Below are 25,260 nucleotides of genomic sequence, written 5' to 3'. Positions count from 1 at the left end.
TGATCTACAGATTCGATGCCACTACAAACTGCAACCCCAGCAGGTCTCAAACATCCCACAGAGCTGGCCACAGAGCTCAGGGGGGAAAACCCCCCACACTGATTTTTCTATAAACACTGCTGGGGATATACCCGTCCCCCAAATACCAGGAAACGTGAGTAGGAAAGGTCAGAGTGGCGTTTGCAATAACGCAGAACTGGAAACTACCTAAGTATCCGTCAGAAGTGGAACGGATTTTTAACATTTGTGTTATATTCAAATAATGAAATATTAAACATTGGTAAAAATGAAGAAACGAGCTCCATGAAACAAAGTGGTAAATCTCATGAACATAACGGTAAGCAAAACAAGCTATCAAAATGACAAGAAAACTTTACTGAAAGAATTTTACAGCAAATCCCAAACCAAAAAGTGTGAAGGACACATTAAGACATTTTCTAATATGCAAACTCAGGATGCTACTCCCATGTAGCCCTTCTTAGGAAACTTCTAGAAAATATGCTTCTGCAGACTTAGGATAAATCACAAACTTAAGACAGGGGACCTAAGAAAAGGTGTTCCAGAAGAGAGGGAACCCCAGGATGACTCGTAGTGAAGTCGAAACAGAGGCCACATAGTCCATCGAGAGCTCCTACTCTGGACGAGAGCGGAAGGCTGGGCTCGGGCCAGGCGGCGACCCTGACTGCCGTGCAAAGCAGACAGAAGGCATCGGGGAGCAGCTCAGGGCAGAGGCGCAGTATTTTAGAAAGCAACCGATAATTTCAGAGAAAACTAGGCAAAGGGCAAACTGAAGCAAAGAACAGCTCCGGGAAAAAGAGCCTTGCACAGGAAAGGCCGCGAGGCTGCCGGAGAGCACGGGCTCGGCAGAGTCCACGGAGGTCTGGGCGGTCCGAGGGTACTGTTGGAGTCGGAAATAAATGGTGTGACAAACCGCTAAACAAAATGCAGAATGGCTGCCCAGGGAAGCTCAAGGCGGGAGGGCAACCGCTGGTTGTCACCAGTTAGTCCTATGACCTTCTTTTCTCCAAGATGGCAAATGTCTGTGTTCGCTAACAAGGGAGCTGAAATCAATGCAGAGCTTCCCCATCTGAAAGGTCAAACAGACCCTGTGTTGGTTACCTCGTGGGTTACCTTGTGGGTTCCACTATTTATGTGAAGACTTAACAATACTTGAAAAGAATTACTTTAACCTGAAAATGGTATCTACACACTGAATTTCCTGAAGGTAGAATTTTTAGAAATTAAGACATAATTCACAAATCATAAAATTCACTTTTTCAAAGTGTACCAGTCAGTGGTTTTAGGGCATTCACAAAGCCCTGTGACTACTACCACTATCTAATTCTAGAGGATTATTAGCAACCCCCCCCACAAAAATTCCATTCCCATTAGCAGTCCCTCACTCCCTGCTGCCCGCACCCCCCTGTCCCTGGTAACCAGTAACCTTTCTGTGTCAGGTGTCTGCCCCTGAGTGTTTTCCAGATTCAGTCATGCCGTGGCATGGATCAGCATTCATCCCTTTTTGGGGCTGAATTCTATTCCACCTTACTTGGCTGCTCTCTTCTACAGCTGCGGAACAGAAGCAGGCTGTTACTAACAATGCTCTTACAAGCATTCATGTAAACGTTTGTGTGGTCTGTGATCTTTTAAACCATGTATGTGTATCACTGTGATAAAAATAAATTTTGTAATATTATCTAGTTTTCCATCCAAATCCTACCTGTTCTTCCAAGAACAGTCACACAGCCTCCTCCCAAGGCTCTCTCCTGTCACCCACCATGCCCCATACAGGAAGGTGCTGACCTGGATTTATAAGTTTCACCTCTGAATATATTTTTTAATTTTATTTATTTATTCATGAGAGACACAGGCAGAGGGAAAAGCAGGCTCTATCCAGGGACCCCGGTGCGGAACTCGATCCCGGAACCACGGGTCACGCCCTGAGCCGAAGGCAGACGGCCAACCACTGAGCCACCCAGGCGTCCCACACCTCTGAATATTTAACGATTCTATGAACTAAGATTCCTATTCTCAAAGATGAAAAGTGTCTGCTGAACCAGCTTTACATGCTTTTAAGTAATCCCAAGGTAATCGTGTTAGGTATTCCATTAGCTCGGTATAAACACTCATCATCCCGCCATAGAAGGAATGGATGGTTCACACTGTCCTGCGTCAAAATAAGATCAAACAAACCTAACAGTTTTGTAGGAGGGCAATGTTGACCAGGCGACCTAGCAAGTTCATTCTCTAACTTGATTAAAGGATTGCATTACAAGCACCAACCATTTTTGATGAATTCATTTGATATTTCCAAAAGTGATCTTTCTGGCACTCTTACTACTTGAGGGAATACAAAATTAATGTCAGGGAGCAGAGATGATCAAATTAATTCATCGGGTTTTCCGTGCACCTCTAAACCAAATTCAATTAGTGAACTTAGAAAAAAAAAATGCCCAGCCTTCCCAAAGTACGCAAACAATTAATTTCATGGTGTGAACTTCCAGCTGTTCTCTGAGAAGTCCGAGTGGTAGAGATGAAGGTGGGGACTGCGGGTGTTGCCCTGCTCGCTCTTTTCTGCTTTGGACCCCCACCCCACCGCGTGAGCACTATGCATCCCCTTCCTGTTTCCTCTGCTCCCATTCAGCCTTGCTAATTATACATCACCCCTTTCTCTGTAAAACCACAAGACCAATGTTACAAAATCCCTGCACTCCACCCATCCTCTCACTCAGCTGACAGAGAACAAACTGAACTGATGGAAACGAAGCCATCCCATGACAGAGGAGCTGGCTAGGCAGACAGGCCATGATTATGTCGTGGGGCAGAGCAATGTAGGCACAGGGTAGGACCATAAAAGTCAGCCAGTCCAAACAACTTCTTAATATCCGTTACTGATTTTAAAACAAACTGAGCAGAAACCACTGTTTTGTCTAAAATCTAGTCTCCCCCGGGGTCGAGTCCCACATCAGTCTCCCTGCATGGAGCCTGCTCCTTCCTCTGCCTGTGTCTCTGCCCCCCTCCCCCCTCTGTCTCTCAAGAATAAATAAATAAAATCTAAAAAAATAAATAAAATAAAATATAGTCTCCTTCAGAAGGTAGATGGCTTCAGGAAGGCACAAAACAAGAAAATGCTAACAATCTGTATTTTCAAGATTTCTTCAAGCTCTTACACAAACTATTGTTTAGATGTTTCTTTTTCTCTTAAAAAATCCCTTCGTCTCAAAAATATTCTTACTAGGTTTAGAGGCAGTTTTCAGTTTGCATAAACTACCATCACCCAAAGAAACCCCAAGTATCGTTGCACAAAGTATCTCTCAGCCTGTTTCCTCTGGGTCTGAGCAGGGACGCCAACCAAGTGCATGGCTCACGTGCGCAGAAAGGCGAGATCACAACCTGAGCACACAGCGATGTCTATCACAGGAAGCCAAGGTCCCACCCCGGACAGCAGTGCCGGTGGCTTCCTCCTACTTGGCAACAGTAGAGATGAAGACAAGCAGATTGCTTTAGAACATATCGTAGAGGCAGAATGAACTGGAAAATGAGAGAAAGGAGGGGGTCACGGCTGATTTCCGACATCTGACGCACACACCTACGTGGACAGACATGCTATTTCCTGGGGTGGGGAGAGCTATGTCACCCTGGGTGAGACCCCTTTGGACATCCCAGGGGGGATGACAACTGAGGCAGGGAGCCACCAGCGCCCGGAAGCTCAGAGGGAGGGGGAGAGCTGAGATAGAGCCGGTTGTGGTGATCTGGGTAGCTGTATCCTAGAAAGCTGTTGCTAAACCTGAACAGCCAGATGCTTAAACCAGAGTTCCCAGGGCAAGTACAGGGCTAGGTTCCTGCGAGCCCCTGATCACACGGTCTCACCAATACATAAGCTACCCGTAAGCCTGTTTCTCTTCAAGGACACCTTATCTAATCTGTTGTTGATTCGCGGACACTGTACTCAGGCTTGAAGGAAGCTCACCTAACGCATCTTCGTGGTGGGCACGTTACAGCCTTCTTCCACTTGCAGACACTGGACAGCACATCAGCACTGCGCTTGGGGCCACTTTCAGCAGTGAAATCACCAACAAAAAGGGCGTAGACGTGCCACTCAACAGGCTGCGTAAGCACCTTGGTTCACAGCGTGAGAGCCGGGCTGGAAGGCAGAGCGTCCCCTTGTTGCCCGCACCGAGGAGCCTGCAGTGGGTGCCTGGCATCACCCACTTCCCTGCACATGTTCATGAACAACTGCTAGAGCTCCGTTTTCATACTGATTTGAGGTTGCAAATAAATTATAGTGAGTGGACAGATTCCCAAATATGGAACCCACAAAGAATGAGGCTGGGCCGTATGAATGGAGGAGGCATCAGAAGGAAGGGAGGACCTGACGCTTTGGTCATGTCAAACGGTAACTCCAGAGGTTCAAGAGAGCCAACCACCGGGGAAGAAACAGGGAGAAAGGTGACCTACTTTACAAATTTGCCACCCCTTCCCAGGTGTTTCCAGTTAGGTGACTCCCCCGAACCCTCTCACCAGTGATAAGTGGTCTGCACTTTCCCTATTCCCAGTAGCTCAGAACTTGGAAGGAAAAGCAAGGAATCTTACCTACTGCTATCTCTCACTGTAAAGGAAAGAGCTTTATCATATGCATTTCATGGTGATTTTCATAGAAATTGCCTTTTTTAAAGTATCAAACTCAAGTACAATCTCTATCATCAATTACCTGGTTTCAGAGTCATCCAGATAGGTGGTTATTAAGAAGACAGCTGGCAACTTCATACGCACATTGATTAGTTTGTAATTTTGGCCAAGTCAATGCAAATGATGCCACAAACCTCACATCACAAAGTGACTACACAGATTAAATTTACTCCTGAAAATGTAAAATGCCTACTTAAATACAAAGCTATAGGTAGTACAGAACATGAAACTTGTGTGTTTAGTCCAACACGGTCCTGCCAAAAAGTCACCCACAGTACTGGTTGTGAAACAAGGCATCCAAGAACATAACAAGGAAAGAAAGATGCTCCCCGAGGTACCCAAGTGTCCCCCAAAGATTACCCTTCCTTTCCTAAAGTCTTCAGGCACGTGCTCAAGTGACCTAGGTGACTATGGAGTGGACACCCAGGAGCGGGAGGACACCGAGGCCCAGTTTCTCACCCCACCCTAGGGCTGACAGACAGTAAATAAAGGATCCAACGATTGCTGGCACCCCCTTGTTAACCACACGGGTCTTATGCACTGTCCTTAGGGAGTCTTAGAGGAGATCACAAACATTTAATTAAGCAGTACTAACAATTAGGATGGAAAACAGCACGTAATAAGGTACTAAGTAGACTAAATAGGTGATTTACCATACTGCAATTATGAAAAGATCTATCTCCCCAACTTTAAATTACTTTTAACTCCTGCCATCTAACCTTTGTAGGGACATAAATCACTGATTCTTTAGACTAACCTTCAATTAACACCTTAACTCCAAAGTAGATCATCTACCTGGTCGTTCAAACACCCCAAACCCCTAAACAACAGAACTATTCTACAAAGATTCTATGTAAAAATCCCTTTTAAAGGAGATACTAACATACCGTCGTTCCCCTGCCTCCCCATTTTTAAAGATTTATCACTCTGAGTGGTGCTGGTGTCATGCCATGGGTGGAAAAACCCTGGCTTGGCTGACGACACCAGGGGGGCCTCTCCCCTAGCTACAGTCAGTGGTTGTCAGAGGCTCTTCCATGTTGTTTGTCTCATAAACGTCATGGACAAAAGCCATGAAACGAACTACAGAGGAGAAGCTCACCCAGACACACAGGGAAACTCTGAAGAGGAAAAGCACAAGAGAAGCAGATGATGCTGGCGGAACCTTCCAGAGGGCCTCTCCACTGCCTCCCCTGACTTGCATAATGCTCTCAGGAGGATCTGCCCACCCACAACAATCTATATTCATAAATTTTGGTGAGACTTTCTCCCCAATTTTAATTACAAAATTGTGATTTTTTTACTGCAAGAACGGAAAAAGAATGTTTTCATTTACTATCACTGTTTAAAGTTTTGTGTCACTTTTGTTTTGTAAATCCAGATTTATTTGATGCAAAGTAACATGTTAAAACATTCTTTAACATATTAAAAGCAATGCTTTAACAATGTAAGCATTAAAAAAAAAAGCTTTTCTAATGCTTATTTCAAAACTAGTCACATACTGTTTGTACATATCATTCCTTATCATCTGTTACATTTTACATAAAATAAAACATCTTTAAGGGAAAAGAAAAGCACTGCCATATAATAACCCAGCCATTCCATTCACAGGTGTTAACCCAAGAGAAATAAAAACATGTCTACACAAAGACTTGTACATGAATGCTCACAGCAGCTTAATTCATTAGTGGCCCCAAACTGGAAATAATCCACATGTTCATGACAGGTAAATGGATAAATAAAATGTGGTCTATGCAGATACTGGAAATAAAACAACTCAGCAATAAAAAGGAAAGACTGACACTCCAAACAATGATCTCAAACACTTCATGCTGAGTGAGAGCCGGGCACAAGAGAATACACTGTATGATTCCATTAATATAAAATTCTGGGAAATGCAGGCTCATCTGTAGTGACAAAAGGCAGATCAGTGGGAGGGAGGGAGGGCAGGCTGGGCTGCAAACAGACCTGAAGAGTCTTCCTAGGGCAACGAAGTGTTCTGGGTTTTGGCTCTGGGTTTTGGCTCTAATGGTGGCTTCACTGGGGTAAAAAAAAAAAAAAAAAAAAAAAAAATCTGTCATATACATCTCATCAAACTGTGCACTTTAAATGGATACCGTTTACCATATACAAGCATACCTTAATAAAGTTAATTTTTTTAGGGGCACCTGGGTGGCTCAGTCCATTGAGCACCTGACTTGTTGGTTTCGGCTCAGGTCATGACCTCAGGGTACTGGGATGGAGCCCAACATTGGGCTCCAAGCTCAGCACGGACTCTGGGATTCTCTCCCTCTCCCTCTGTGCCTCTTCCCTGCTCGTACATACCTTTAAAAGAATAATTTAAAAAAAAAAAAACTACAAGAGGAGGAACCTGAAAAGTTTACTGAAACAGGTAAGTGGAAATTAATGCATTCATTACAACTAAAGATGTTTAAATGTCATCTTTGGCATGTTAGATTGCTGTGGAGGCCCCGCGAAGCCCCGGAGAGTGTCTGCTGGTGACAGCTATTGGTGCTGCCACTCCCCAGGCACCTGCTGCATGCCACCCCCCAACCGATGTACATGAAGCACCTCACCAGATCCTTCGTCAGAGCCTACCAGAGAGGCAGGTATGATTGTGTCCCTACCCCAACTCAGTGGTCCTTGGAGAAGACAGATAATTTGCTCAAGGCCCAAGATAGCCAGAGTTTTAAAAATTAAGGCTGACTGCTGAAGGATCTGTAAGAATGCATTCTGGAAAGAGTATTAAAAGACAAAGTAATCAAGCAAAGTTCAAGTTCCTTTCAAACAAGGAGTCCCTGAATGGAGACCGTCTTCTCCCTCCTAACATAAGAGAATTTTAAAACCTATCTGTTCACAACTGAATCATGGTTTGTGTGAACTCACTTTCAAAAGCCTTTAACACATTTTGGGAACACATATGTCTATAAAGGTAGCGATGAGCTGCAAGGGGACACTAAGTTTATCTACAGGCCCATGTCCAATAACATGGAGAAGATGAAGACTGTGACGATCCACACGGTGGAAAGCTGACGGGTTCCCCCCTTAACTTTATTCCTAAGCAGCCTGCATCTGACCTCAATGGAGAAATGGAACTGGATGAAACATACACTCTCCACAGAAACCAGCTGCTTCTCCCCATGTGAGGTCCCTGAGGACCCTGCTCATGCTTGAATCCCAAAGCCTATGGAACACCCAGAGCCTGGGACGCCTGGGTGGCTCAGCAACTGAGCGCCTGCCATTGACTCAGGGCGTGATCCTGGGGTCCTGGGATCGAGTCCCGCATCGGGCTCCCTGAGAGGAGCCTGCTTCTCCCTCTGCTTCTGTCTCTGCCTCTCTCTGTGTGTCTCTCATGAATAAACAAAACAAAAAGAACAACCAGCACCTAGTAGGTGTTCAATAAATACCTCTTGAATAAATTAATTAAAAACGACCTGGGGAAGAGGCTGCTACAATCCTCCCATTCTGATACAGGCACTAGACAAGATCTTAGAACAACTGAACCTCACTCCACCGACACTGAGAAGAGAGAGAAAAATATTTAAACGTTCTATCAAAAAGCCAGTGAGTAAAAAATTCAATGGGGATGCCTGGGTGGCTCAGCAGTTGAGCCTTTGGCTCAGGGCCTGATCCAGGGTCTGGGAATCGAGTCCCGCATCGGGTTCCCTACGAAGAGCCTGCTTCTCCTTCTTCCTGTGTCTCTCATGAAAAAATAAATAAAATCTTAAAAAAAAAAAAAATTCAGTGGGGGCACCCGGCTGGCACTGTTGGTGAAGCATGTGACTCTTGATCTTGGGGAGGCAAATTCGAGCCCCACCTTGGAGGTAGAGCCTACTTAAAAAACATACAAAAAATGAAAAAAAAAAGGGCAGGCCGGGTGGTTCAGCGGTTTAGCACTGCCTTCAGCCCAGGGTGTGATCCAGGAGAACCAGGATCCAGTCCCACATCGGGCTCCCTGCATGGAGCCTGCTTCTCCCTCTGCCTGTGTCTCTGCCTTTCTCTCTCTCTCATGAATGAATAAATTAAATCTTAAAAAAAAATTCAACGTTGGGAAGAGTAAACAAATATAATCATACACTAGTGAGATGTCAATGTAAATGTGACAGTTTTCTGGAAAGCCATCTGACAGTATCTATCAGGACACAGTGATCTGACTCACTGGAATCTAGCCTAAGAAAATAATCAGAAACGTGGGTGAAGTTTTACCAGCAATGACGTTACAGACACATATTGTAAGGACAAAGCGGAAACTTCTAAATAACCAACAAGAAAGGATAATTAATTAAAGGGTGGTACATCCACACATGCTGTGTTTGGCAGGGGCAGGTCACCATGGGGCCCGAGCAACCCTGCACGTCTTTCTATCACACTTGGTTGGTCAAGACCACAGCACAACTTGCTGGCTCCCAGGGGACGGGACCTGGCTTGTCTGTTGCTTGCTATAAAAGATGCCTGGTCCTTGGCTCCTGCTGCAGACTGACCCAATGCAAGAGTGGCCATCATCTGGGCCCACCACGTCACCCTGTGGGACACGGGTCAGGGAGGCAGTGCTCCCAGGCTGAGATCCTGCTGTCTACTGTGCTACATGTAATCAACCGTCTCGCTACCTGCTTCCAGCCCCTGTTAGGCTGTGGCGAGCCAGCCAGTCTGTCTATCTCTTCTTTGGAGTCTTGCTGTCCACTATGAGATTGGGACCCTGCCCTGACAGATGCCGCTAAAAAATGGTCCACATACAAATTTTAATGGCAGAGAAAAACACATGGTTGGTTGGTTTGTTTGTTTGTTTAGGAAGCTACAAAACATTCCATAGAACTGAACTAATTAAAAAAATTTAAAAAAAAAAAAAAAAAAAGAACTGAACTAATTTTTTTTTTTAAGATTTTATTTATTTATTCATGACAGACAGAGAGAGGCAGAGACACAAGCAGAGAGAGAAGCAGGCTCCATGCAGGGAGCCTGAAGTGGGACTCAATCCCAGGTCTCCAGGATCATACCCTGAGCTGAAGGCGGTGCCAAACTGCTGGGCCATCGGGGCTGTCCTAGGTTTATTTTTTAATCCTACATTTTACCAAAAGGACTTAGGTGGGTCAACATGCAGGAATATACACAGAATAAAAAAAGACTGCAAGGAAATCATACCAAAATGCACACAGTAACGGGGTCCATGGGACTTTATTACACTCTTCCCTCTACTTTTACACATTGTTGAAATTCTACATTAGCAATAATTTTTCAAAGTCTGCCCAAGTGGTGAATAAGGACATACACAATTATAGCCAACCCTAGCAGGCCACCTACAGTGACTGAGTTTCAGACTACCCCCCCCCACCCCAAGAGCCCCGAGGAGAGAGAAAGCTGCCAGAAGACACTTCTGGCAAGGTGACTGGGCCTCAGTTCTCCCGCAGGGCTCCTGGGCCTGGCAATCCAGGTCCCCAGGGGGAAAGGGAAGGATCTTTTTAGGTCACTTCCCCTGCTGGACAGATCGGAGCTCTGAGATGGCATCAGTCCAGGGGCTGCCTAGCAACAGAGCGACACAAAGGGAAGGTGTCTCTAAGAGGAACAGAACTAAAACCACACAGACACTTGGGGGACAGGTGGGGAGGTAGCTAAACTTGGTAACTATAATAAAGGAGTAAACAAACCCAAGCTTGGTTGTGTGTTTATTTGGATTTTTCTTCTTCTTTGATCCGCTGAGCCTCTTCTTAAAAACCTCTGCTCAAAAGCTCAAAATCCTGTAAGGGGAATTCTAAATGACCTAAAGCAAAACCACATCAATTAGACGGTTACAGCTGGAGATGCAGTTAACACCCAGCCAGCATTTCTTACAATCCTGGACACACGACACACAACTCCTCACATCGACACACAACTCCTCACATCGTCATTTCACACAACCTGTGTGGGAGATCACGAGCTCCATCTCTGGCACACCAGCCCATGTCCACGGCCCTGGGGGAGAGCAGTGTGCAGTTCCTGAGGCCAAGGCTCTTATACACATGAGCTCCTCAAATTTAATAACTTTGAAAATGTGTGTGTGTGTTCATTCATTCATTCATTCCTGGATTCTATAGGATCCTGATTCAGTAGGCATGGCTAGGCTGGGGCCCCAGAAAAAACTACTTTCTTTAAAAAACTTTTTTTTGTGCAGATTATCCAGGTATGGGAACCACCATGCTAATCCCAATTTATTAGATTACAAACTTCAGATAGGTTAAACAAACCACTTCCTGTATATTTATTTTCTTAGGACACTTGACTACTCCAACTATAAAAGGTCTCCATCTGGGGGCACCTGGCTGCTCAGTCAGAGGAGCGTGCAACTCTTGGTCTCAGGGTAAGTTCAAGCCCCAAGTTGGATATGGAGATTACTTAAAAATAAATAAACTTGAAAAAAAAAAAGTGTTCATCTGCAACATGGTTATTTTACAAGTTTGGATGTCTAAAAGCCAAAAATTCAGAAAATATTTAATTCCATTTTGTTTTTTTGACCACTGATTTTTTAACCCTGGCCTTTCATCCAAATATTTAGTTTTTACACTTTAACAAAGAATGCAGTGACATTTTACTAGTTTAAATGCTTTCTCCAAAGGCAAACAAAAATCCCACTATCCCACAGACTATAAGACTTTTAAACAGAACTAAAAAGTAATTCTACACACAAAGTACACACGCCTACCTTTTAAAAGTTATCCAGATAGACTAAGTCTGACGGCATCACTTCTCCAAAGCAAAATTCATCCCAATACAAGCACTATTCAGCCACCATCACTTTCCCAGACTGTCAAGGAGATCAGACGCTATCCTCCTTTTCTCTGCACCTTCCATGCTCACCTATAAAACTCAAGAAGCTGCCCCTGCCCATTCTCTCTCTCTCTGCCACCCTGGCTGCAGTCCAGTTTTGTTCTGGTGGTGTGGTTTGACTCGAATCCTTATAAAGGTTCCTAAGGTTTTCTCTACACATACTGATGTGAACCGATAAAATACACATTTAATAAACAGGATACTTAATGAGCCACCTGGTTTTTCACTCAGCATCAGATGGCCATCCTCCACACCTGTACATACAGATCTAACACTTTTTAAAGAGGGACCCAATACCCTGTAGCACAAACATACAACACTGTATACTGAACCATCTCCTTTCTGATGGGGCAGGTAGCGAGTGCCAGGTTCCGAGTCTTAGAACAATGCTGTGGCACACATCCATATTCACCTGTCAAATCGTCCTGAGACACTTACTCCATGTGCCACTAAGTCTCATGGGGACTGTTTCCTCTGGTCCCGCTGCTCCAGGCTGCAATCAGGTGAGGTATAACCTATTTTTGTGTGGAGATCAACTGACCTTGGGGATAATACAGAGAACTAAAGTTGTGCAAATGTCCTAGAGCCTATAAAAATCCTTTTAAAAATAAAAATTGACTTCTAATTATGTACTTTTCTCTAGCAATTGAGTTTTTAATGTAAAGATGTGATATTTTTGTAACCTTTCAAAGTAGAAGTTTAAATTCCTCTTAGGAGAATGCTATGAATACATTTATGTGTTTAAGAAATGGGAGCTTAAGAAAGAACACTAATATTTAGCCAAAAATTCAGTTTTGTATCCCTGAAATCTACCGGGGGTGGAAATTAAACCAAATGAGCCCTTGCCATGAATCTGTGGAAGAGGAATAGCACCTAGCCTGCTTCCCCCACACGGTGAGACATCCATCGTGCAACTCAAGGAAAAGGCAGATGTCTGCGAAAATAATCACCAGATGATGTCAAGCCAACATCTCCAGCCAGACTAATAAACTCCTTCTTCCAATTGAGTACCATTGTTCAGGGATGTTTCCATTACCTGAAACCAGGAAAAATTCTCCTTACTCTCAAAAAATACAAAAACATTCCTAAGAATTGGCAGCAATGACACAGCCTTCCAACTGAACACGTTCCTTGTTCTGGTAATCTGATGACAAACAGGGCTGCTGAGGAGCAGAAACAGGATGGACGGGTCAAAGTTTGCTGCTGTTTTGCACACACTCTCGTCTACCCTTGAATTAGGAATGCTTTTCCAGGACCAGAAATGCTTAGCAAGACCAGACAAAGTCTATACCAGTACCTAATCCTTACTGTCCTCGTGGAACATTTCACCAGAAAGGACTAAACTGCCTATCCTCACAAGAAACATCCCAGGGACAAAGACACTAGGGTGGATGTGGCTGGCGGAACAACGGCCCCAAAGACATCCACATCCTCATCCCTGGAATGGGTAGATCTGCTGAATTACATGGCAAAGGGGAACTGATGCAGATGAAATGAAAATGGCTATTCAGCTGCCCTGGAGGTGGGGAGATTTTCCTGATCATCTGGCAGGTCTCATAAGGAGGAGGAGGCAGGAGACTAGTGTCAGAGTGATGAGACAGGAGACAGGGTTTAGCAGCAATTGCCGGGCTTTGAAGATGGAGGAAGGGAACAGGAGCTAAGGGATGCAGGCAGCTCCCAGAAGGTGAGAAGGGCAAGGAAAGAATCTCTCCAGGAACCTCTGGAGAGATCTAGCCCTGCTGACTCCTTGGTTTTAGCCCAGTGGGACCCATTCCAGATTCGTGACCCCTGGAACAATAACAAATTTTGTTGTTTAAAGCCACGAAATCTGAGATCATTTGAACAGCAGCCACAGGAAGGGAATACAGTAACGCCACTCCTTCTGCCTCTCTATGGTATGGAGGGTGTATCTCGAGTCAGAGCTTTCTACCGTGACATCCAGTTGCTTCCCTGATGTTTTAATCATAAAAAGAAAATCAACAACCTATGTCCAATCCTTATCAAACATTTGTCAAACACCTGAACACTTCCTAGAAGTGAGCTCAGGCCACAAATCACCTCACTGTGGAATATAACAGCCCTGCTTAAACAATTTCTCTGCCACACTCATTTTTCTAGAATAATTCTACTTTTTGTCTAAATGTTCTTTTTTTAAGATCTGTACTGAAATCTCTGAATGCATGGAAAGCGTCTCCATAACCCTCCCAGCAACTCAGTAGCGAGGAGCGTCCCACCTGGTTATTGCCCCGACCAGCAGCAGCATGAATCGAGCCCCCAGGTAAAGCCCAGAACCACAAAAGTCTGAAATGGGACATTCTGCACATGAGGTCAAAGGGCTACATTCTAATTACAACTGCAACTCCTGAGCAGACATGGGCAACCTCAATGGCCTTCACCTCCCTGTTAAGTACAGATGGGGAAAGGGAGTACAGCCTGAGAGATTCCTTCAACAAACTCCTACAAAGGGCCGACAAAGTACCGGGCCCGGTACTAGGCATCTGGATCGCGTCGGTAACAAAGCTGGAGGGAACCGGGCACGCACAGTAAACCTAACTGGTAGCAGGCGATGAGTGCCATGGGGGCGAGCCTGGGGAGGTGTGCAGGTGGTCTAATGAACTGGGCAAGTCTCCAGGGAGGCTGGGAACTGGAGCCAAGGCTGGTGGGCAGGGCTTAACCCTGAGGACATTGGGCAGAAGGCACCCTGAGCCAGGGAACTGACAAAGGTCTTAGTGGGGGCCAATGTCGGGTGCCTCCCAGCAAGTGGGCTGAGCAGGAAGCGTGGAGATCTGTGAGGGGTCAGGTCTTGGGGGCACTCTCTGAGGTCAGCAGACTCGGAGGACCCTCCCCTGCGCACGACGGATGCAGCCGGAGGGTGTGTTTTCTGGAGTTAGACCACAGAACTTGGTCTTTTGTTGGGTTATTATAAATCCAGGAAATAATCTTCCAATTATAATCCTAAGAATCTTTTCAGAATTGCATTTCCTCCATGCTTTGTCTGGACACAAGAGGGAAATCACTAAGGTCTTTGTCAAAGTTACTGAACAGAGTGAAGGAGCCCCCCTTTCACATCAGGACAAGTTATGGGGAGAAGGGAGGAGAACCGCCTGGGGAGGAAGCGTGCTTGACAAGGCCACCAAGAGACCTAGAGGCTCGACTCCAAGGAGTCAGCCCAGGGTGCCCAGGCGGTGTGCCCGGACACGACAGTGAGGGGCCCTGGGTGGAAACGGGGGGCCTGCCCCAGGCCCCCTGGTGTCCTGAGCCACAGCCCCCCTGCAGGAGCTTCCACGGTGGGCCTACAAGAGCCAAATGAGTCAAACCTGGTGTTTGAAAGTCCTTCACACACAGCAATATACCGGCATTCCCACTTCACAAAGCTTAGCAATCTAGGCCTCAAAGTCTGTTTCTGCACCTGCACAGCTCAAGTCCTGAATCCCAGTCCTCGGTGACCCACCGGGATACTGTCGTCCTGATGAGGCCCAGTGCAAAACTGAGCCTCTCCTCTGACAGGAGACAAGGCTGCAAAGCCAGAGTCCTGGGTAAGAAGACGCTGGAAGATTCTCTGTCATTCCCCTGAAGAAATACTATTCTTCTGCAGCGCTCTCCCATTTCGCTGAATTTCGTTTTCCAATAGGCTGTCGGGTATCACCACAGAGGGTGAAAGGTGAGGAAGTGGCACGACAAGGTCCCCGTCAGAGGCTGGGGCAAGCTCCAGTGCAGGTCTGCAAGGGGCAGGATTACTGACGTCAACCCTTACCTGCTTACCTGGACTTCCCGGGTTTCAGCTGCCCAAGCACAGTGCATGTTCGGGCTCCGGGATCCTTGGAGGTCAGGCGGTGACACTCCCGGCCACCACAGCAGGCCCTGGGAGGGAGCCCCGGCCTCTGAACCCACCGTATCCAACAGCTGTAGGAGGCAAAACGGGCTCTCCCGTGCAGTCCCACAAACTCCTCGACTTCCACCCTAAAGCGAACAGTGGGCTCTGTCAACCTGAGTCTGCGGAGGAACCCCCGAGCTAGGTTTTCACCACGACACTGATCCAACTGTCCCAAGACCAGACCTCTGTACCCCCAGGAGGGGTAGACAAGGTTTAGAGAGCTTATGCAAGGCACGTAAGGTACAGAGAAGTGGAAAAGGGATCTGGAACGACGGGAAGCGAGGATGGGCAGAAGGCACAGCAGAAGCGAAGCGCAGCGCCCCGGCGCCGACCTCCGCCCTCCGCCCTCCGCAGCAGGCCGCGGGAGGCAGGCTCCAGGCTCCAAGCTCCGTGTGTGCGGCGAGGTGAGGCCCTGAGCTGCCCTGCGCCCCGGAGGCCCCGCCTCGCCTGACCCCACAGCCAGGCGCCCCCCAGCAGCTCCCCCCACACGCGGCCTGGAAACTGCTCCGCCCGTCACCTCCCCTGCTCCGAGCTTCCTGCGAGCGGCCTCGTCCACACCCGGGCGAGGAGATACAGAGGCGGGTGGACGGGTGGGCGACCGGAAACCAATCCAGACATCGAGGGAGAGGACGGAATCGCTGTTTCCTCAGGTCCGAGCAACTGGAGGACAGGTAATGGGAATAAACGTTGAAAAAAAAAAAAAACAACCCAAAGGCAAGTGTGGGGGGAGGCCCGGCACGAGAGGCAGGAGCACGCGTTCGGGGAGGCAGAATCTGAGACGGCGATGGAAGGTCAAGGGGAACGTCAAGGGGAACGGCCAGGCAGTTGAACACGCAAAACTACGGCTAGAACCCAAAACTCGTCTCTGTGTCGTCACCGGGGCTAGCGGAAGCCGCTTCGGGAGCGCAGAACATCCAGTAACCGAAGCCAATAGTGCCCGCGCCCACGTGGCCCGGCAGCTGCGCTACGAGAGCCCCACAGACGGAGGGAGCACGAGCCCGGTCCTGCTCGGGCGTTCCGCGGGCCAGGCCCGAGCACTGGCACTAAGACTGGCCCAGAGGAGCTTTCAAAACGTCTATCGAAGAGAGTCTACAGGGGCGCCCGGGGGGCTGGGTCGGGGGAGCATGCGACTCGTTATCTTGGGTGTAAGTCCAAGCCCCACGCTGGGCGTAGCGCTTACTTACAAAAATAATAAGAGCCTGAAGGAGGTACAGTATCCCCAACTTAGAGCAAGGCTCTGCATCCCACATCGCCTGCTCACCGCTGCCCCCCTGCCCACCGACAGTCCACTCATCTGAAAGAGCAAGATGCACACTTGCCTGTAAGGCGTCCTTTTCACACCTGGCTCTGCCCAGCCCTTGAGTGGTGGGCAGGACGCTGTGCCCAGGACAACACCCTCGGCCCTCTTCTCAGTCAGCATGAGATCTCCCTCACGTCCCTGGGCTCCGCTCCCACTCGTGTGTTGCTAAGTTCTTGGGTTCCAGCGACAAATCCAACTGTCTAAATGGACCTCTCTCAGTGGCTGGTCTCTCAACCCCCCCCCGAGCTCCACTCAGAGCAAAACCGAGCACTTGTGTTCAACCGGAGACCCTCCCCAAGCGGTCATCTGAGACAACAAGCTGGCATCCTCTGGAACCACAATGCTATGTCTCTCCCACAATGCTATGTCTCTCCTCAACCCCAGTAAGCAAATCCCATGCTTTGAGGGCCTCAAAGTGTCTTGCAGTTACCGCCCGCATTGCCCACTACTACTGTCTCCACCCCAGGATGGTTGCAACAGCTCCCTAAGAGTCTCCCCACTGCCCATGGGAACCACACTGGGCAGTGGGATCTTCCTAAAATGCAAAATAATCATCACGAAATACCCCGGTTCAACACCCCAGGCTCCTCGTGGCTCAGGCACCAATCCCTGGTAATTCAAGAAGCCCTCCATGACTCTGTCCTCCTCTCTAGAGCCTGTCTCTGGCCTCCTATTCTCCAGGCACAGAGAGCCACGCAGCCCCCCAGGAGGCCTGCTCCCCCAGCCTGCCGGCCCTGGCCCACTCCCTTTGCTTGAAATGTATTTCTCCACCGTCTTCACCTAGTTAGCAAAACTCAGCTTCCAACTGTGTCCCATCCAGTTCCACCCCAACTCCAGACAGGACTGCTCTCCTTGCTTACCTAGGGTTTTCAGGTACACACCTGCCACATCCACTCCAACCCTCGCCCTCACAGCCTGTCTCCACATCTGTCTTCTAGGCTCAAAGCATCCCTGACTGCACTGACACACTACGTGCCCATACCAAGCCTATGACGGTGCCGCTGACGAGGAATGGTTTTTTAATAGCCATCACACCAATTCCATCATTTATACCCGATGTTAGTAATTACAATACAGATTGCAACAATGCCAGGGAAAGGCACGCTGCTGAAAGAGAAACCTTGAGGACTCGGAGAAAAAAAAAAGTGAAAAACAGGAAAAGACTCAGATAAGGGAGGTCATGTCCTGACCCTTGTTACAGGAGCCAGGCAGCCAGAAAGCAGCTCATAGCCACCTCACCCTCACAAAAACAGAGACACATTGTCACACCATCCTAGATAACGAAGAGTAACAAAAATCCCCTACACAGCCTTCAACCCAGCTTACATTTTTTTAGCCAATGCAAAGAAAGAGGCAAAACAACATTACCAGCAGTTTCAGAGGATGTGGGATTCACTTCTTGAACATTTCTAAATAATTTTCCACCTCCTCCATGCCTCTATTATTGCAACTGAAACTAAGCAACAATAATTAGACAATCAAGAAGCAGTGTGGCAACAAAGCAAACGGACAGGTTCAGACAAAGTACTCTTCTTTAGGAACCCAGTGTCCAAACCTTTCATGTGGGAGGGTGAGCAGGAAAGGGGCAGACAGGCCTTTGGGGGATGGACTCCAAGCTGAAGCTCCAACCTGTGCCTCACTGTCCAGCGCAACACACACAGGTACGTTTGCCTCCTCCCTGGTGGAGTGACCTATATATATGCTCTTAACCTTGAAACCAGAAGGCACTCTCCTTCCAGTTCTATACAACTACCTGGTCTTGAATGCATGAAACGCATAAGAAATAATCTATTTGGCAAGACTGTTTTTGATTAATATGTGGGACATTTAGAAAGGACCAAGTATGAGCCTTGAGATCCCACAGACTGACCCAATTATCATTATAACACAGACCAGTAAGAGATACCTAACTCACAACGTCTCCTCGAAAGGAAATGTTTGTATTTGACCAGAAGACAACATATGGGTTGAGAGATTATCAATCTTCGAGAGAAAAATTAAAGAAAGGTAAACTGGTGACTACGATTGGTCAAAATTTCACTTCAACCCCAGTCAGACTGAATATATGTTTTCCCCATGCTGAAAGTATCAGAGTAAGAAAAAGTCACTTGATTTGTTCGAAGTCATTAAAAAAAAAAAAAAAAAAGTTAATCTCAAGTAAATAAAGAAACCATCATCCCACGTGAACAGGCAGGTCATAACACAAAAATATTCAAAAGAAACTTTTCTCAACCTAGCTGGTGATCAGTAGATTTAATGAGGTGCCATTCTGTAACCATTAGATTGGTTTAAAAAAAAAAAAAAAAGGCTTTCAAATGCAGATCCTCACCAGTGGCATATCTGCAGTGATACTCAAGTGTGTACCCCCATACATGGCTAGGAACAGGGTAAACTGGTACAGCCCTTTTGGAAAGCAAATTGGTACCATGCATCAAGAATTCTAAAAATGTTTATCCCCTCTGACATGTTAATATCACCCCTGGAAATCTACCTTAAAGACCACAAAACGTGTAATTATGGTAACCTTATGTTCCAGATTTTCTAAGAAAACCTGACTTCATATAATTGTATTCTTTTCCATAAAAGCAATTCACTAAGTGTATAACTAAATTTGAGAACAATGAAAGACATCAATATCATTGAAGAACAAGGAAAATTGGTTTGGCAGAAAGTCAAACATGTACAGAAGAGTGTTCTTGTTTCTGTTTCGGATGGAGAGCTGAAGACAAAAACCCAATCACTGAATATTAACTTTTGCCACATGGAACCTGGTTCAGTCTATTATTCCCTCAACAGTTGCCGCGCTGCTTCTATTGGGTTCCAGGCCCCACGCCTGTTCTGGAAGCACAAAGATGAAACAGCCAATCTCCCTTGCACGCAGCAGGTTTGCACTCACCATCCCGCAGCAGCACCACTGCACGCCACACCTACACCTCATTTCATCTTCTGATGGCAAAAGTTGTGCCCTGGCTAAGATCAACATCTCCACGCCTTCACAGAGACGCTTACTTCTTAAAGGCCAATTCTCTCTCATGTCCAGACTAGGGATAAGTCTAAAGCATATAAAAAGCAAGAGGAGAGCGCCTGGGTGGCTCAGTAGGTTAAGCGTCTGCCTTCGGCTCAGGTCATGATCCCAGGGTCCTCAGATCGAGCCCCACACCGCGCTCCCTGCTCGGTGGGAAGTCTGCTTCTCCCTTTCCCTCTTTGATCTCTCTAGCTCTCATTTGCTCTCAAATAAATAAATAAAATCTTAAAAAAAAAAAAAACGGACGAGAGAAATAAAGGCCATAAATGGCATCGTAGATTCAGAGATCTTAAGAACCTGCGCTCAGAAATGTGATGACCTTGTCAGAGTTGTGATGCAGAATCATCACCACTAACACTCCCAGTGTCACTACGGACGACCCCGTCTTTGTCTGCCTCACAACCTGTCCTAAGAGAGAAGTAGATGACGCGTGTGTGACCACTGAAGCAGCGATTCTTGGGGTCAGAGCCTTTTGGGAAGTGAGCTAAGGAGCCTCCAAATATGCATATTTACAAAAACCTTCACATGCAACTTGAGAGCCCCAGAGGCCCATGGCGAAGCAGTCTGAAGGTGAAAAAAGCTCAAGTTCAGAAGACACCAAGGGGAATGGTCACAGGGTCCTTTCTTGGGCAGGGTATCCTATGAAGGCAAAAATACCTCTTCCTTCTGCAAAGAAAACTGTGCAGTCCAGGAAGAATAGTGACCTAGGAAGAAGATAATCTGAGCCTTCGAGAAAAAGTCCCAATTATTTCACAGTGTTTAGAAAGAAACCGGTAAGTCAAAGATCCACCAGCCACAATAGGAACATCTTTCTTCAAACATTTTTCAAAGAAAACTAAGCTTGAAAAGGACTTCTGTTTAACTGTCCCTCCACCCCACACACAGGTCTGCACAATCTGGTGTGCCACGCTACATGTGCAGTGAGCTGGGTTCCTCACCTCTGAATTAACAATCTGGTATTACAGGGAGTATTTACAGGAGGGAGGGCTTCCCAATTCAGTGGTGCACTCACCGGACCTACAGAACACCAAAGAGTGTGCAACTCTAAAACTCATTCTCTTCCTTCAGCATATTATAAAGGAGTTCTGTTCCAAAAGTTTTTTAGGCCCAAACGGCAGCTAGGAAATCATTATCATCTCTCCAAAGACACAGCGTTAAAAACAGTGGTAGCGTCCTAAGCCAACTCCCCACACAACAGAGGTGCTAGCTGCTAAGGGAGCGTCTGGGCAGACATTCCATGTGCTTCATGAGTCTGGGGCACACAGCTGCTTCCGAAATGTTATATGAATAGCTGTCTTATCCCTCAAGGTAAATCCACTGTAAAACCTACGAGGGAAATGGACAGCTCTGGAGACAAAGGGAAACGCTAAGGAGCTGAGAATCTTATTCTTTGTACGATCATCTTAAGCTATTAGGTACTTTCTGTGTCGTGAACCTTATGAGTGGGAAGTCTTTGTTAATTCAATCTTTTTGGTTCCTCCAAAATACAAAGAAGATGACATTTTTAACCATATAAAGGGGAAGAACAAACTTCTTTCTCATCTTTAAGTGTGGTCAGCAGAATATCAGCCCCCAGAGATGTCCACGACCTGACCTCAGAACCCATGACTATGTTACGCTATGTGGCAAAAAGTGGGATTACCCTTGTACAGCTAAGGTCGTTCATTATGGGGATCCCTGGGTGGCGCAGCGGTTTGGTGCCTGCCTTTGGCCCAGGGAGCGATCCTGGAGACCTGGGATTGAATCCCACATCAGGCTCCCGGTGCATGGAGCCTGCTTCTCCCTCTGCCTATGTCTCTGCCTCTCTCTCTCTCTCTCTCTCTGTGACTATCATAAATAAATAAAAATTAAAAAAAAACAAAAAGGTCGTTCATTATGCTGGATCATCCTGGTGGGTCCAATGTCATCACACGGGTCCTAATAAAAAGACGCAGAGGTCAGAGAGAAACGAGACGGGGCTACCTGCTGGCTTTGAAAAGAGAAGGTGGCCCAGCCAAGGAATTAAGGTGGCCTGCAGAAGCTGAAAGAGGCAAAGAAACGGATACAGCCCTAGAGCCCCCTCTCCACCCCCCACCCCCCAATAAAAAGGGGAGCACAGCCCTGCAAACACCTTGACTTGAGCCCAGTGAGGGACCACATTTGGACTTCTGACCTTCAAAACCACACGATCCTAAGTTGATGCTGTTTGGAGCCACTGAGTCTGTGCTAATCTGCTACAGCTGCCCTAGGACACGAAGGCACCCACTGCCGTTACCCCTTCCAAGTGCAAATTCATGTCATGCCTGTTGGCAAAGCAGTCACCGTATTAAAAGCAACCAGACCAACAGCTTCCTGCCTGGTGGGTAAGATCTCCAGCTCGCACAGGGCACGAAGAGAGCCTGGCAGGTCTGCGGGGTCCCACAGAGATTAAATGGCAAGAGAAGGCAGACGAAACAGCAGCGGGCAGAGCTGGAGGAGGCTCCTCCAGTGCAGAGAGAGGTTTGGAGGGGATGAAAGTCCTTGGGGGTGGGGGTCGGGGGTGATCTATATATACATTTTTTCCATCACAGAAGGAAAGCACCCAAGGCTTTAACTTGGGAGGTAAGTAGGGGGCAGGTGAGGCGCTCTGCACGCCCGGCTGCCAGCGGGGCTCGCGGCAGCGCACACTGCCTCGTGCGCGGCTCGCGGTCAAGTGCAGGTCACACAGCCACCTCTTCCCCGCGCCCCCGGTCCCCCAAGGACTGACTTGTGCATAAACAAGAAATAGGACCTGCCCCGGCGGATCCGCGCGGCGGCGCCGGCACGTTCAACTCCGCTGCATCCCGGGCTGCGACCCGGCCACACAAGTTCGCCCCCGGGCCGAGCCGCCGTCCTTACGTCCCCGCGGGCACCGGGCTAGCGGGCGAGCCCCGAGGTGCCCGGACGCCCCCGGCGAGCCCCGGCCAGCAGCGCGGGGAGGGGGCCGCAGCGCGGGGTACGGTCGGCAGGCGGGGCTGCGGGGCTGTCAGGGGCGATCCGCGCCCGCCCAGACGCAACTTGGGCGTCCCCGCCGCGGGGCCCGGCCGCCCGGGGGTCAGGCGGGGGGCGGGGGGCGCGGGGCGCGGGGCGGGGGGGCGCCCCGGGGTGGCCCGCGTGGGTGCGCCCCGCTCGGAACAAAGACGCGGACCCGGCGCGCAACTTGCGGACCCACCGAGGCCCGCGCCCAGGGGGCGGTGTCGGGGGCCCCGCGCGGCCTCCCCCCCGGCCCCCGCCGCCCCCCGGGGGGACCCGCAGGAAGCGCACGAGGGGGCAGCCGCCGCGCCCGGGCTGCCCGTACTGACCGTAGCTGTCGTCCTCCTCCATGGTGCCGGCGCCCGCCTCGCGCCGGGCCCCGCCGCTCGCCCTCCGCGTCCCGCCGCGCCTGGCCCAGCGCTCCTCCGCCCGCTCAGAGCCCCGCCCCCGGCCCGCGCCGCCGCCGCCGCCGCCGCCGGCCCCTCGCCTCCCGCGGGGCGCCCCGCCCGCCGCCCGCGCGCGCCCCGGCACGCGGCCGCCGCCCGCACGCGCCTGCGCACGCGCGCCCGCCCGGCCCCGCCCCCCGGCCCGAGGCCCCGCCCACCGCCCACGCGCGCGCCCCGCCCGGCCTGCCGCCAACCCCAGGCCCGCGCCTGCGCACGCGCGCCCGCCCGGCCCCGCCCCCCGGCCCGAGGCCCCGCCCACCGCCCGCGCGCGCGCCCCGACCGGCCTGCCGCCAACCCCAGGCCCGCGCCTGCGCACGCGCGCCCGCCCGGCCCCGCCCCCCGGCCCGAGGCCCCGCCCTACCGCCCACGCGCGCGCCCCTCCCAGCCTGCCGCCTACTCTAGACCCGCGTCTGCGCACGCGCGCCCGCCCGGGCCCCGCCCCTAGGCCCGAGGCCCCGCCCTCCGCCCACGCGCGCGCCCCTCCGGGCCTGCCGCTGACTCCTAGACCCGCGCCTGCGCCCGCGCGCCCGCCCGGGCCCCGCCCCCGGCCCTGAGGCCCCGCCCCTCCCGCCCCCGCGGGCCCCGCCCATCTCGGGTTTCGCAAGGGCGGCGCGGCGGGAGGCCGCCCACGGGCCCAAGGTCGCGCGTCCGGCCACTCAAGGGCAGGGTGGTCCTCGCTGACGTCACCCTGGAAGGTCGCGCCGGCCCCCGCTCGCCCGGGAGGGCCCTGTCCTTGGACTCGTTTGCTTTTGTGATCCAAGCGCTAGCCCAGGAGTGTCCTGACTTCGCTGCTTATTTGTACATGCGTCCCTTTCCGGAGCTCCTCAACAGTCCTGGACCAAGTTCCAAAGCGAGGCATCTCGTCTCCCAGCAGCATCCCGAAGCCACACGTTTCTGGACTGTGCCCTGCATGACATTCGCCAGCACCGGGCTTACCGGTGCCCCCGCCCCTGGTGAGCGAGATGCCCTTTCCTGGCCAGGGCAGGAGCTCCGCACCTGCAGGTGGGGGACCTCTGCTGTCCTCCTCAGCAGGTATCGGCTTGCATTTAGCCAGTGAGGGGACCAAAGAGTGAACTGGAAATCCGTCCTGAGAGCTCTCAAAGAGCCAGAGGCCAGGGCACACAGAGCAGAGGACCAGGCGGTGGGCTCCCTCCCCGACGTCTCCCAACATCACCATGCTACACCCCACCTACCCTACCGCGTTCCTACCTCACCTTTTAAAGGAATTACTCAAAAGACAGAAAACAAACAAACAAACAAAAAAAAAACACAAGGGATTGAGTAAGACACTACGAAAGTTGGAGGCTGTTTTCTCCGTGACCAAAGGGAAAATCCCAATGCTGCAGAATGAAAGCCCCGGAACCCACCAGCTCCCCTCCCGATGACTGGTGACTCCCCACCCAGACACAGGGCAGGGCCTCAGGAACTCGGTGGAGATCCACACAGACCTCTGCAGGCTTAGAGCACTCACAAAAGGGAGGCGAAGATAAAGCCCTCTTCCTGTGGGCCCTCCTGTCCCCAGTCCAACCCTGTCTTGGCTGACTTCCCTGCTGGAACCGTTCCTTCCTGACAGTGCCAGCTCGTCTACAATGATAGCTCACAACTTTTATGGACAGTTTGAGTGTTTTTTAATCCCCAGTGCACTACCTTACACTTGTCCACTTTGAAAGACTTCACTGGTAGATACAAATGCTGCATATGTGTGTTGCTTTGTGCAAAACAGTCTTTCTAGAAGGATACACAAAAGCCAGGAATAAACGAGGAGAAAAGGAAGTTGAGACCTACTTTTCATTCTATACTTACTTGGTCACAGTCTTTCTGTGCTCTCTCGTTGTTTTAAAACATGTGAACATATTTCTGTTGTTGATTTAGAAAAAGAAAAATGCCACTCGTCTAGCTGACTCCCAGATACACAAGCTCTTTCTTGGTTTGGTGCAAGCCATAAAAATTACAAGAGCCTCTGCTGAATGGGACTTCAGGAACACTCATCACACAGGATGGTCCCAGCCCCTCCTGGCGCGCAGACCTCCAGTCACCTATACCCATCACAGTGTGCTGTCCCTCCGCTGCTGGAGGAGAGCTCAGCCCAGGCCTTGGCAAGGTCCCTGAAAGCTGACGGGACCTCTCTTGGAATATCTCCTTCAGGGGGAGGCGTAAC

General features: G+C 49.5%; 1 protein-coding gene across 1 annotated transcript in view; it reads right to left on the bottom strand.

The window, feature by feature from the left end:
• Positions 1-23,089, bottom strand: part of CYTH1 (cytohesin 1) — a 77,812-nt gene extending 54,723 nt beyond the window's left edge. Inside the window, exon 1 of the mRNA XM_038546431.1 lies at positions 22,986-23,089. Within this exon, the coding sequence (XP_038402359.1) occupies positions 22,986-23,007 (22 nt within the window). The 5' untranslated portion in view covers positions 23,008-23,089. The remainder of the gene's footprint in view (positions 1-22,985) is intronic.
• Between the last annotated feature and the right edge of the window lie 2,171 nt (positions 23,090-25,260).

This window comes from Canis lupus, chromosome 9 (assembly GCF_011100685.1).
Source record: "Canis lupus familiaris isolate Mischka breed German Shepherd chromosome 9, alternate assembly UU_Cfam_GSD_1.0, whole genome shotgun sequence".
Taxonomy (NCBI): Eukaryota; Metazoa; Chordata; class Mammalia; order Carnivora; family Canidae; genus Canis; species Canis lupus.
This window is presented reverse-complemented; position numbering and strand designations above follow the sequence as displayed.